The sequence below is a fragment of the Equus asinus genome, chromosome 9 (genome assembly GCF_041296235.1).
Source record: "Equus asinus isolate D_3611 breed Donkey chromosome 9, EquAss-T2T_v2, whole genome shotgun sequence".
Taxonomy (NCBI): Eukaryota; Metazoa; Chordata; class Mammalia; order Perissodactyla; family Equidae; genus Equus; species Equus asinus.
The window spans coordinates 46,899,115-46,912,335 of record NC_091798.1 but is presented as its reverse complement, the minus strand read 5'-3'; the positions used below and the strand labels follow the sequence as shown (position 1 = coordinate 46,912,335).

At 35.9% G+C, this 13,221-nt stretch overlaps 1 protein-coding gene across 2 annotated transcripts in view; it reads right to left on the bottom strand.

The window, feature by feature from the left end:
• The window catches only part of FNIP1 (folliculin interacting protein 1), a 129,663-nt gene that overhangs the window by 25,718 nt on the left and 90,724 nt on the right, over nt 1-13,221 (bottom strand). For both annotated transcript variants that reach the window (XM_044780411.2, XM_044780412.2), the window contains 4 exons: nt 7,477-7,623; nt 6,403-6,572; nt 1,527-2,946; nt 585-753 (listed from right to left, as the gene is read on the bottom strand). In XM_044780411.2, coding sequence (XP_044636346.1) covers nt 585-753; nt 1,527-2,946; nt 6,403-6,572; nt 7,477-7,623 — 1,906 coding nt within the window. The remainder of the gene's footprint in view (nt 1-584; nt 754-1,526; nt 2,947-6,402; nt 6,573-7,476; nt 7,624-13,221) is intronic.

Below are 13,221 nucleotides of genomic sequence, written 5' to 3'. Positions count from 1 at the left end.
TTGGAAAGGAAAATATAAAACTGTCTCTTCACTGATGACAAGAGACTGTATGTAGAAAATCCTACGGAATCCACACAAAAACCTACAAGAAATAAGAGAGTTGAACAAGGTGGCAGGATATAAGATAAATACACAAAAAGCAACTATACTTCTATATAGTAGCAATGAACAATCTGAAGATGAAATTAAGAAAATAATTCCATGCACATTTAAGCATTTGCCATTTTTTTGATATTATACATAATCTAGTGATGAACATCTATGAATACATACAGTACTTTCTGTATTTCACATTTCCAGTTGGCTAGATTCCTGGAACACTCTACTTGCTTTCATGGTGACAGCTACAAACATGCAGGTATTATACATAATACCTTATGTGTATATATATATGTAATAAATATATAAAGTATTATATAGTATATACTTTATAAAGTATATAATACTTTATATATAAAGTGACGGATTCAGAGAACAATGATTGTGTTACACAGTGAAGTGTGACCACAATATAAGGCAATTCTGGATACTAGTGGTTAACAGAATTCATTCTAAATAAATTCAAGAGCAATGAAGGTACTCACCTGTACAGCGTGAGATAAATCTGACACCAGACACTGACGGAGCCTCTCGTCACTCCCAATTCCTTGAAGAACAAAGTCAGGCACATAAGACGAGCAGTAGCCACCCAACAGGGACCTCCCAAAGTTGGCGATGTTGGGCTGAACAGCACTCACTTCAATTAACTTTGACCTGGAAGAAAGGTCCCAAAAGAAGGCATACCTAATTAGCAATAAACATATTTTACCAATAAAAATATTTTTGGACTCTATTAGTCCATATTTCCAGTACCATCATCTTCTATAAAATCAGAATAAAATCCTCCTTAAGTAAAAACAGCCTTACGTAGTCAATTAGACCACAAAATACTCTTTCTTATGCAGAGAAGGTCTAATGAACAAATCTGTAATGAGGTAAGCATAATTATTTCATAATAGACTTTAGGAATACTGTCCCTTGTACATGTAACACATTCTTGATACAATCACATTATGAAAACCATTATCTAAAACAAGTAGTTAAATAACTCACAAATCCAAAGCTTGGTAAATAACATTTCTCAAGTATGACTCTTCTCCTCGTATACTTGTCCTAAAGTATACATTCCCTGTTTTCCTCTTAGTCTCAGCCAAATGGTTATTTCTAATCACTTCCCTTCTCAGTGATTACCTCTCTCTAGTTGCAGGCTTATTCATTCCTAAAGGGCTTGAACACTCTTAAGCAATAAGGATTCTCCTACGTACCAAGAAACGCTTCCCTAACACCTTTCCAAAGTCTTTCTAGGATGCCTGTGGGGCTTAGCCTTTAATCCTTCCTATGAGTAAGAGCACACAGTAATAAAACAGAATTTGTCCAGGACAGTGATCTCTTTTAAATTAGCTACTACCAACCTTCAGAGACCAGCTAAACAAAAGAATGGAACATATTTATATAGAGCCTATTATAGGTTAAAACTTCCTACTTACCCAGGAAAAGGTATCTCATCCTCTTCTGCCCAATCTTCTTGTTCTCCTCCATAATAACTGCTTACTTGTCTAGTCATATCATGCCCTGTATCTTCACTTTCACTATCCCCAAGGGCACTATCTGAACTTTCATTTCTTGGAATGTCCCATTCAGTTCCTACAGCAATTTTTTTCTCTGAACCCTCTTTATCCCCATGGGGGACAAGAATGGAGAGTGAATCTCTTTGGTCTTGCTGAGGAAAGCAGGTTTTACATGAATCTTGGTGAACTGTTTCTATACATTTACAAAATTCATTGTTCTGTTTGCTATTTTTTGTACACAATCTCTTTGAAAACTCTAACATACAGCAGTGTTCTTTACTGTCTGTACTTGTTTTAACTGGAATATCATCAATAGTCCTGGTTTCAATTGAATCATCATTAAAATATTCATCAAATAAGCTCATGCTTTCTGGGTCTGAATGATTCCAACAGGGAAGTTCACAGGGCTCTCCAGAAACCATGTTCAGTATATCAGACTCTCCAGAATGGTCTTTACTTGTTTGTTTAGTTTCTTGATGCTGATCAATAGCCCCTGTTTCTTCCTTCAGTGGCTTGGTGTGATGCCTGGTAATCTGATCCACTACTGCCTGACTCCGGACTTCAGTATCTGAGTCAGGTGACATAGAATCCCCTATCAAGAAAGTAACCTTTGTCTGGGTTCCTTCACAAGAAAAGGCAGCAGTTACAAGCTTATCTGGAGGTTTTTTTTCCACAACCATTCCTGTAGATCTCAACACTTTGCCTGTGTGATTACCTGAATCCAGCAATTCCTCACTCTGCCATGTTTCCTCTGCTGGCTCTAAGCCTGACTCAGACAATGCACATTTGTCTACAGGAGCAGATCCTGTGCAAACAACTGTCTCTAACTTAGTATCAAGGCAAGTTCTTAATTTATCTCTATACTGTTTAACATCAACAGCATTTTCTTCTTGGCAGTCAGAAGGAGAAATCATTCGGCACTCATCTGAAATTCCTAGCAGCTCCTTAGAGCTATTTTGAATATCTTCTCTCTCTTGTCGTGAAACATTCTCTACATTTTGCCCAAGGAGTGGACGACTACAATATTTACAGTTACAGTTAGGAGTCCTTGTTTCTTCTGATTCTTTAAAGAGTAAACTGCTTTTGTTTCTATGCATTGTGATAAGCACATACTCAGATTCTTCTATTTCACCTTTCTCTAACGTGGTAGTAATTACTGTGCCTGGCATAACAATGGCTTCATCTTCTCCGTTTTCTAAAAGATGGGTTTCCTGAAGTTCAGAGCATCTTATGAAATAAGTAAGAAAATAAAGCAGCCTCTGGACCATGTCTTGTCGTTTGCCAACTACCACAGTCCTTGCTAATCGTACAGGAGAGCCAATAGCGCCATACAAGTCGCCTGCAATGGAAAAATCAGTTAATGGACATATCCTCTACTCACGCAGCTAAGCAGGCTATTTTCAATTATCAGAAACCTACTCTCATTGTATGAGAGGTACTTCTGGTTTTACTTTTGTTCTTTCATAGGTGAGACTATTCAGGAGAGTAAGATGAGATGAATGGTCTTAGCCAAAGAAAAAGGCGACTAAAGAGGTTTTCTAGCTTCCTCCTCAAGCAGCTACTGTGGTTCTGAAACCACAAGCAAAGAGTCAGTTGTGAGGGTCACGTTTACCAAGAATGTTCTCTGTGCCAGGCTCCACGCAGAGCACTTCATCTAGATGGAGAAGTACTGCCTGAAGTACTATGTGCAAAAGGATTCTGTAACTGCCTCCAATGCAGATAAGAGAAAGCACATTATCTGCTGTGGTACAAGGAGAGGAAGGGAGTAGTGGTGGAATGGAGCAGAGCTAGAGTAGTCACATTATACACTTAACCTTCCTTGATTTAAATCATATCCCTGAACCATAACTGTTGCTGCCCTACCCAGGACCCCACACTAGCTCTCAGATTTTAAAAGCTCATTTTCCCTTCCATTCCCTAGAGGGCTGGGTACTCAGGAATAGACCATAAAAGGCAGGAAGAGTGAGACCTATGCTGACTAAGAGGAGAAGAAAGGGCAACATATTTATCCATGTGGTTCACTTTCACTTTTGTATTCATACTAGACATGAACAGCCATTATATTAAAAAAAAAAAAGGAGGGGAGGAGGATCTAGAAGTTTTCAATGTCAATATAAATGTATATTTACACTATAGCTCAAATGAAATCAACAAAGAAACAGGTGCCAAAACACACTTAAAAATGGAGAATACAGTCATTAATTTTAATTTAACTCAATTTTCTTCAAGTTGTCAGTATACACATTTAAAAACTTTTATTTTTACTTTAAAAAAACCTCACAATTTTTAAAGGAACAAACATAAACAGGTGTCAAATAAATATATGCTATAGATAGTATTATGATAAATTTTCTCCTTTGGCTAAGATACTGGCTCTAATAACATTATGCCACTGTTCAAAACTACTCCCAAGGTTCCCACTAATTACAAAATAAATTGAACCTGCTTTGGCACAGCAAGTGAGTCTTTCATGACTGGTTCCACTTTACTTTTCCAGGCTTATCTTCTTATAGTTACCCTTTTTCATCTTTATTCACCCAAAGTCCCACTTAAAGTAGACTACTTAAACTGAACCACTGAACAAGCTCAGAACTTTTAACACCTAGGTTCCTTTACTCATGCAGTGTACACGCATGCCTTGGAGATATTGTGAGTTCAGTTCCAGATCACTGCAATAAAGTGACATGAATTTTTTGGTTTCCCAGCACATACAAAATCTATGTTTATACTATACTGTAGACTATTAAGTGTGCAACAGCATTATGTCTAAAACAACAATGTATATACATTCATTAAAAAAATTCTTTATTGCTCAAAAATGCTAACCATCATCTGAACCTTCAGCAAATCATAATCTTTCTGCTGGTGGAGAGTCTTGTAAAAAAACACAGTATCTTTGAAGCACGATAAAGCAAAGCACAATAAAATGAAGTATGCCTGTACTTTCAATTCCCTCTGTATCCCTGCCAGCAACCTCCCTTGGGCAAAAGTAAGCTTCCCTAATTAAACACTCACTAAACTTCTCATTTCCCTTTTAGTTCTGCTTTGAACTATTATTGCCTACATACATATTACCTACAGTATTAGACTATCAACTTCTTGAGGGTAAGGACTAGATATTCATCTTTATACCCTGTAACACTCTTTGCACAGAGCCTTAGATATATTATGCACTCAATAAATGACTGTAGAATTGAAAACAGATTTGAAATGTCCAAATCAAAAAAGCATACTACTGAGGCCGACCCGGTGGTGCAGTGGTTAAGTGCGCATGTTCCACTTTGGCGGCCCGGGTCTTGCCAGGCGGATCCCGGGTGCAGACATGGCCCCACTTGGCAAGCCATGCTGTGGTAGGCATCCCACATGTAAAGTAGAGGAAGATGGGCATGGATGTTAGCTCAGGGCCAGTCTTCCTCAGCAAAAAGAGGAGGACTTGGAGCAGATGTTAGCTCAGGGCTAATCTTCCTCAAAAAAAAAAAAAGAGTATACTACTGAATTACTTGATTTGAAAAAAGGTATGTTAATCTCCATACAATGGACTACTACTCATCACTAAAAAGGAATGAATTATTAATACATATGACATAGGTGAATCTCAAAATAATTACACTGAACAAAAGAAGTCAGACCAAAAGAAGCATGTACTGTGTGATTCCATTTATATAAAACTCTAGAAAATGTGAACCAATCTACAGTGACAGAAAGCAGACCAGTGACTGCCTGGGTATGGGGAAGGTGAACAGGAATGGCAGGGAGGAATCAAGGGAGGGCTTACAAAAGGTCACGAGGAAACTTGTGGAAGTGATGAATACGTTCACCATCTTGATTTTCATGATGGTTTCAGAAGCACATATATTTTGACATAGTATCTATCAAAACTTACAAAAGTGTACACTTTATCTATGTGTTTGTTGTATGTCAATTATTCCTCAATTAAGAAGAAAGAAGGAAAGGAGGGAGAAAGGGAGGGAGGGATGGAGGTTACATGGATAAGCCACATGACAATCTACTTGGCAAGCTCACTCACCAGCACAACCTAAGGAAAGTTTCTACCAGGTCACTAAAATGTTCTCATCTTATTCCTCCCTCATCACCTAATAGCAATAGAGTAAGAGTAGGAGTAGCAGCAGCTACATTTACCAGACACTGTCCTAAGCACTTTACATATATTATCTCATTTAACTTTTACAATTTATGAAGTATGTGCTATCTATTATTATTCCCATTTCATAAATAAGGAAACTGAGATTCAACCATGGTCTGCCTGACTCTATGGCCTGTGCTTTTAAGCATTATGCTACACTTTCTTCCTAATAACTGTCAACTCATCAACTATCCCCTCTCTCCTCTGTTACCCATTTATTTAGTGGGGCCTAATATTAGGGGAAAATTTTCCAAAACTACTCAACGAACAAAAATGGAACAACAGAAAATTCAGTGACTGTTTCCCCACTAACCAGATTTATTCTACCTATCACAGGTGACTTTATTGATTCATTCTATCTAGGCAAAGTACCTAATGCAAAACACCACGAAGATCCTGAAGTTACTAGTAAACTATCCATCATCCTGTTCCTCTTGCTTCAGCTGCAGTTCTCTGTCTATAAGAAATGATGTCAGGCATAAGACAATTTAGCAGACACGAAAGGACAAGTAAAGAAAAGGTGTTTTAGACTGAAGGAGGTAAAAGAGAGCATTTTCTTTCTTTATTCTTGTTTTTGCTATAAAATAATACCAGACAGTTACACCAAAGTCTAAGTATAATGAATAATGTAATGGTTTTCAGACTACCTACCCAGTTGCGCCCAAAGTGGGTTATATGGATGAGTCTTTGCCAACATGTCCACACTCTGAGAGGAATGTTTTTCTAAAAATATTTTTATCGGTGGTTGTCCATTTGGCATGACTGTTGGAACCCAGGCAAGATGATTGGTCAGAACTGCAGTAATGAGTGCTGGCAAGAATCTGAAAATAAAATGCATGCCATCACATTCCAATCTGCCTTCATGAAACCTTAGGTAAAATGTAGTAACAGAATAAAGCAGAGAGAGTGTATATTCTCATGTGGCTAAAAAGCATAAAAAAGGAGACAAAAGAAGAAACAATACGTATATCACTAGGATGAAAATGAAAGTTAATACATTTTTGGTTAGGTAGGAGTTAAAGAAAATCCTTAAAGACAGCATTCACACAGAGCTATTTGTGATCATAATTACAAAACAAAAAGGCCACTCTACTTGAAAAGCTATGGATTCTTTTCAGTGTTTAACCTGCAAAATTTTATTAATGAATCAATCAGGTCTATACATTTCCAAATTACTGAATGCAAAAGTGAAGGAAAATACTAGGCAAACTTTGTCACTATCAAAGAGAATAAAAACATCTGAATTACTCATCTGGATTCTAGGAATTTGATGAATGGTAAGAAAAGAACAATAAGATAAAATACCACATTAAAAATGTATCTCTGGAATCCTGGCACTTCCTTCTATTTTTTTCACTTCTTTTCTATGGAATGAAACTGTAAGTGGATAAAATTTATAAAATATAGGAAGTCTCAGAAAGTTTCATTAGATGTCAGGAATTTTAACTTAATACATAATTTAAAACATTTTTACTGTTTTTCATTCATCAGCTTCTGTAACTTTCTTCCATGTCCCATCTTTTAATTATCTTTTAGAATTCTGTTTTGATTATTAATAATATGAAATAATACCTAAGATAACGGTTAATTCTTTCACCTTTGTAATTGGGTTTGATCACAATCTAGATACTTAGTTAGATTAAATAATAGCTAAGATAGCACAGATAGATAGAGAGGGAGGGAGGGAGGGAGAAAAGGAGGGAGGTAGATAGAGTAAGCCATTACTGATTTTTGGAAGCATTCTCCATTAGAAAAGTGAACTCCTTCATGAAACGATGGCAAAGTTGATTCTTCTCTGGAGTCCCCGACATCATTGTAAGCCAGACAGGCTCTCCAATTCGTGGCATTGTATAAAGATTACAAATTGTTGTTCTAAAAAGAGGAAAACACATTAAGAAATTCATAGTGCCCAGAATTACATACTCTTAAAATAAAGTTTATGTTGCCACCCCTAGATTTATTAAAGCTTCTCAGAGAAGACAATGAATCAGTTGTTCCTTCTTTGTCATCAGCATAGTACCACGAGAAATGTTCTGTACAAGAACTCAAAGCATTTTGGCTCTGGTCCTGGCTCTGCCCCCAATGACTGCATGCACTCAGGTAAATTATTTCCCTACTTTAAGGATGAGTTTCCTCCACTTATAAAATGAAAGGATAGGACTAGATAATTTCTAACGCCCCTTTTAGTTCTATATTTCTAAGGCATATTCTGTATTTAAACATACAGCAAATAATGCACAACACAGAAAAAAATATTTTAAATGGGGTAACAGCTTATCCATATACCCACTCAAAACTACAGCTTATCGACATAAGTTTGTTGCCTTTGCAGAGACTCTTTAGTAAAGTTCTGAAGGACAATAAGAATACTATATCTGCACACTACATTTTATGACTTTCTCAACTCTCTGAAGTTTTTCCTTGAATCAACACAAGTGAGCATCATTGCACAATTATGATAGTGCTTTTCCGGCTGTCTGCTGTATTTATTTAGACAACAGCTAGTCCTGTGACTTGCACTCTCTCCTGAAGGCTTCAAGGATATCTTTAAGATGTCAGTTCTTTCCCTTTTACATTAAAACCTATTCAGCAGAGTTCTTTATACTCACTAGACTAAGCAACTCCTGCAAAGTCGGGGTTTACAAAACTAGTCAATCTCTCAGAAGCTACAGAATGGTGTCCCACTTTCTACTGTCTAGAACAGTGCTGTCTAAGAGAACTTCGGGCAATGATGGGAACGCTCTATACCTGTGCTGTCCAATATAGTAGTCACTAGCCATATGTAGTTACTGAACACTTAAGATGTGGCCAGTATGACAGAGGAATTGGATTTTAAATTTTATTAGATTAATTTAAGTGGCTAACAGCTACTACATTAGAGAATACAGCTGTAGAAAGTTTTCTAAGATCTCCACAAGCTCTGATAACTACCTCAGCATAATTCTCTACCACCTAGAATACAAACAGGAAAAGAGTTCCCTTGTCTGTAGAAGTTTTATTGAATAACAACACAATATAAACACAATATATTACAATGGATAAAAATAACAAATACAGGTCACACTGAGTTCTCAGCAGAGCATAAAATCATTGTTGAGTACTTAAATGGAAAAGAATGAAAGGCATTTTACAGAGAAAAATATAACTAAAATATAAACTAGGGATATGTGAAAATGCTTATTTTTAAAGCCTATTAAGGACATCCAGACAAGATGGAAAACTGAGCACAAATGTTTATCCTCTTTCAGTTCTGATGTCCCAACTGGACACCAGTTAAAGATTTGAAAACAGATACATCACTACAAAAAATAGAACTGGAGAGGAACCTTAGTGAAAATTAAAATTACAAATTTAATAAAATTCTAGAAGACAAAACAGAAAGAGGAATGTTAACTCAAGTAGTAGGGTAGAGGAAGATATGGATTATAGTGCTCACAAAGGAGGACATGTACAAAGAGGAGTTAATTTACCCCACTGAAACATGAAAAGGCTCAGGACTCATAAGTGCCTGGTAAAGTAGAGGGCAGGAATTATATAAAACTGTAAACTGGGAGACTAATTCAAGGGCCATAAATGGTTGGTAACCCCTATCTCTACCCCATTTTCCCACAGAACAATTACAGATAGGAGAGCAGATGTAGCCATTGACTAGCCCAGAGAAATGACATCCCCCAAACCCTTCCTGATATATGAATCTTTCACAGTATATAAACAGACAGTAAATCTTGTGGTGTTAAAATTTCATGGGGGGTGATTAGGAGAAAAATGTCTAAATATGCTCCTTCAGAGAGTGATAAGGCAAAAAAGTTGAATAATTTTGCCCTAAAGTGAAGTTCTCCAATCTATGCCTGATTATGCACAGAGCTCCCAACCTGTATTTTGGTGATTCACTCTCAACAATGAATGGGCAACCAAAATACTGATATACAGGGAAAGCCTCAAAGGAGAGAGGGACACAGACGGAAAGACAGAAACATACACACACTCATACACACAAAATGAGGTCAAAGGAAATAGAAAATAATACATTCAGAAAAAGAGAAGGATGCAACTAGACTTTTGGTGGTGAATACAATGCAGTCTATAAAGAAGTCGAAATATAATGATGTACACCTGAAATTTACATAATGTTATAGGACAATGTGACCTCAATTTTAAAAAAAAGGAAAACATGATAGAAAAGAGACATAGAAGATCCAGGAGTGCCAGTTTCTAATAAAAAGAATTCAAGAGAGAGAAAATAGAGGAAAATAAATTATCAAAGAAAGTAGAAAATTTACCAGAGCTGAAAGACAAGATAGTGCTAGAACTATACCGAAAGGCTACAGGACTGAGGGGAAGGTATAAATTAATGGCAGAAAGTAAATATTTTCTAAAATTAATAAATCAAGAAATAGCTACATTAACTATACTGTTTGAAAATATGGAGGTAAATAACAAAAGAAATATGTAAGAGTTAAAAGAGAATGTTCTTGGGAAGTAAATGGGGATGAGAAGAGTAGGATAGGGTTCATTTATTTTTCATTATTAGATCTTTCAGGATGTATTTTTTTATTTCTTAACCATTTGAACGTACTTTTTGATTAAAATAAGCACTGTATAAATGAATGAATGAGCTGATCAATTCGTTTTTCATGAGTTTCTCCAGCACAGTAGTGTCTACCACAAGTCTTTATGTGTCACGGGCCAGAGGCAGACCACTAACATTAGTATACTGGTCCAATGAGGAAATTAGTTTTAGTGTTTCAGTGTTTAAGGATATGTACTATGACCTCAGAGCGTATCCAGTGCAAAGATGGCAAAGAAATTAACTGTGCAATAGTGCTTCTTACTTTATACAACTCTATATTGTCATTAACAATCTAGAAGTAATGGTGCTTTCCTCCCCACTAAGATCATGCCCTATCCTTCAGAGGTAAGAAACGCATGTATTTTCAGTCATCTGACCCTTTATTTTTCCTGGTCTGTCCCTAGAGAATGAAAGATTCCTTTAGTTAGAAGGGAACTGTGAACATGATTTAGTTTTCCTTGACACGCACTAAGTCTAAGTAAAAATCCAAGAACCTCATCTTGCCAGGTAGCAATGCTAACTAAACATGCTTCCTGTTTCTCTAGGTTTCAGGGCTTCTGCATACACATGAATCATTTCCTTCCTCTTCTCAACTACCCCAAATTCATTAATCATCTGGTCTCAACCAACCACATACTTTAAAAATGATCTACTTGCTAATTTTTAATAATCACTTAATTTTAAAATTAAGTATGATAGATTCTCGTCACTGGCAGTAGTGTTCTATAAAGTCAATGTGAACACTGAATTAGTGAACACTGAACCACTGTTCTTAGGGGAAATAAAGGATTAGGCTCCCATGAGCCTCTTGTCACAACATTTTCATCAACCCATCAATCTATAATCTTGTTTTATGCGGGTTTCTGCTTAAAGACACTTTATGCTTAAGATACTTTAATATACTGTTGACTCTTTAACATTGAGTTCACAGCCAACAGCACTATGACTCATGCCTGAACAAAACTCATTTAACACATATATTTTTCTCCGTAAGGCACATCACAGCATTCTTGCACTTAGAACAGTGGACAGCATTTCAGCACTACGCTTCGGAGCCATTTCTAATAACAAAATCACTAACGAAAAGTACAAAATGACTTTTTAAAAAGTGGCACTAAATAGATGTCAAAAAGGACACTTGTTTACAGAATGAGAACTGAAACAAGAAGGCAGAGCATGGTCTTATTTGATCGATGGGGATGTGTGTTAGGCCAAAATTTTCACTGCTCTGCGCATGTCCACAAATGATCATAAAAGCTCTGTAAATATTATTGGGGGATTACAGATAAATCTTATCAAGTAGGAGAATTCGTCAATACAGAATCCGTAAATAATGAGGTCAACTGTACATATGAAAGAACTTCTACAGATACAACTCTTAACAGAAATTATAAGAGTTTTATAAAGTATTTTTAAGATATTGTAAGAATGCTTAACTAACTTATAAAGGCTTTCACATTTGCACAGTGACGGAAGTCAGATAATCAAACTAATGCAAAAGGGAAGGTACACAATCATGAAATGATTTTCAGTGATTTTATAACTCATACATGTAAGTTCCAGGCAATCCTAAAATTCTAAGCCTAGGCCATTTATAGTACTCAATACCACAGCAACTAACCCAGAGGTATTTAATTCAAAAAACTTTTAAATAAAAATGTTATTTATAATCCAAGAGCAAGGTCAGTATTCTACTAGGATGAGACTTATGACAATATTTACTATTCTGGTAACCTCAGCTGGATCTATAATGACAGTGTTTCCTCAGAACTCAAATAGGGATTCTTGGCCTTTTGCCACAAAGCTTGTGACTGCATAAAAGAAACTGTCAATCCAATAATGTAAGTAACAGCTCCAAGTGCAAGGGCAAAGATTCATTACTTTATGATACTACAAAATGTAAAAATCAAAAAGAATACTGCAGGATTCTTTTAGGCAAAAATAACTTTTCAAAACACATTTTTGTAATCATTCTAGCCCAAAGTCAACTCAACAACTTGAGTAAAACAATAAAAATTTTAAAATTATTAACAAAATGCTTGACCATATATTGCACATTTCTTTTACATTAGAGGTATAGTATCTACTTCAGGAAAAGCAAAACTCTTAAGAATCGTTGGTTGAACTTTCAAGCAAACTATAGATTAAATTTAGAAATTGACAATGATTATAACTTTTCATACTTCTTAAATAATACTTATATTCATGACAGAGGCATATTTTATAGGTTTCTGATAGAAAAATCACTCTAGAATTTTTTTTCTGAGTTATGTATTTAAGTAAAATTTTCCAGCTATGTAAATGGCAGATAAACTAGGCTTCATGGGAATGTGTGCAAAGCAAAGCCGTCATAAACCATTAGAAATACATAAATAATCATTGTACCCAGCTGATAATAATTTAGCTTAGCCTGGTATTAAGGTTCAACATTTCTTGGTTTCAGCAAAACATAACAACTTCCCCCTTTGCATACATCATCTCTCTCAAGAATTTCCAAGCCTAGAAACTCAATTTCAAAGCAAAATTCTTCTCAAATGCTGACTCTCATATCCTCTCTAAGGGATGGACAGCAGGAATCATACAAGAGAAGGTTTACAGATATACCTAGCAATGCACTAGTACAGGAGTAGGATACAGTTTAATAATTTTTCTCCTTGAAAACAGTTTAAGTTGATAATTTCCAAAACAGCTTGTGAAGTAGAAATGCTAAGCCCTAGACCTATGGATTCGAACTCTAGGAGTTTGGGAAACAGTTCCCATTATGCCTGTCTAGTGGTTAACTCAGTAATGGAATGGCTTTTTTTTTTTAATCACAGGCTTATAAAGTAATTTAAGTTCCAAATAAAAGTCTAAATCAATCTTAGTTTTAACTAAATAAAGTTTTCAATTCCATTTCAATT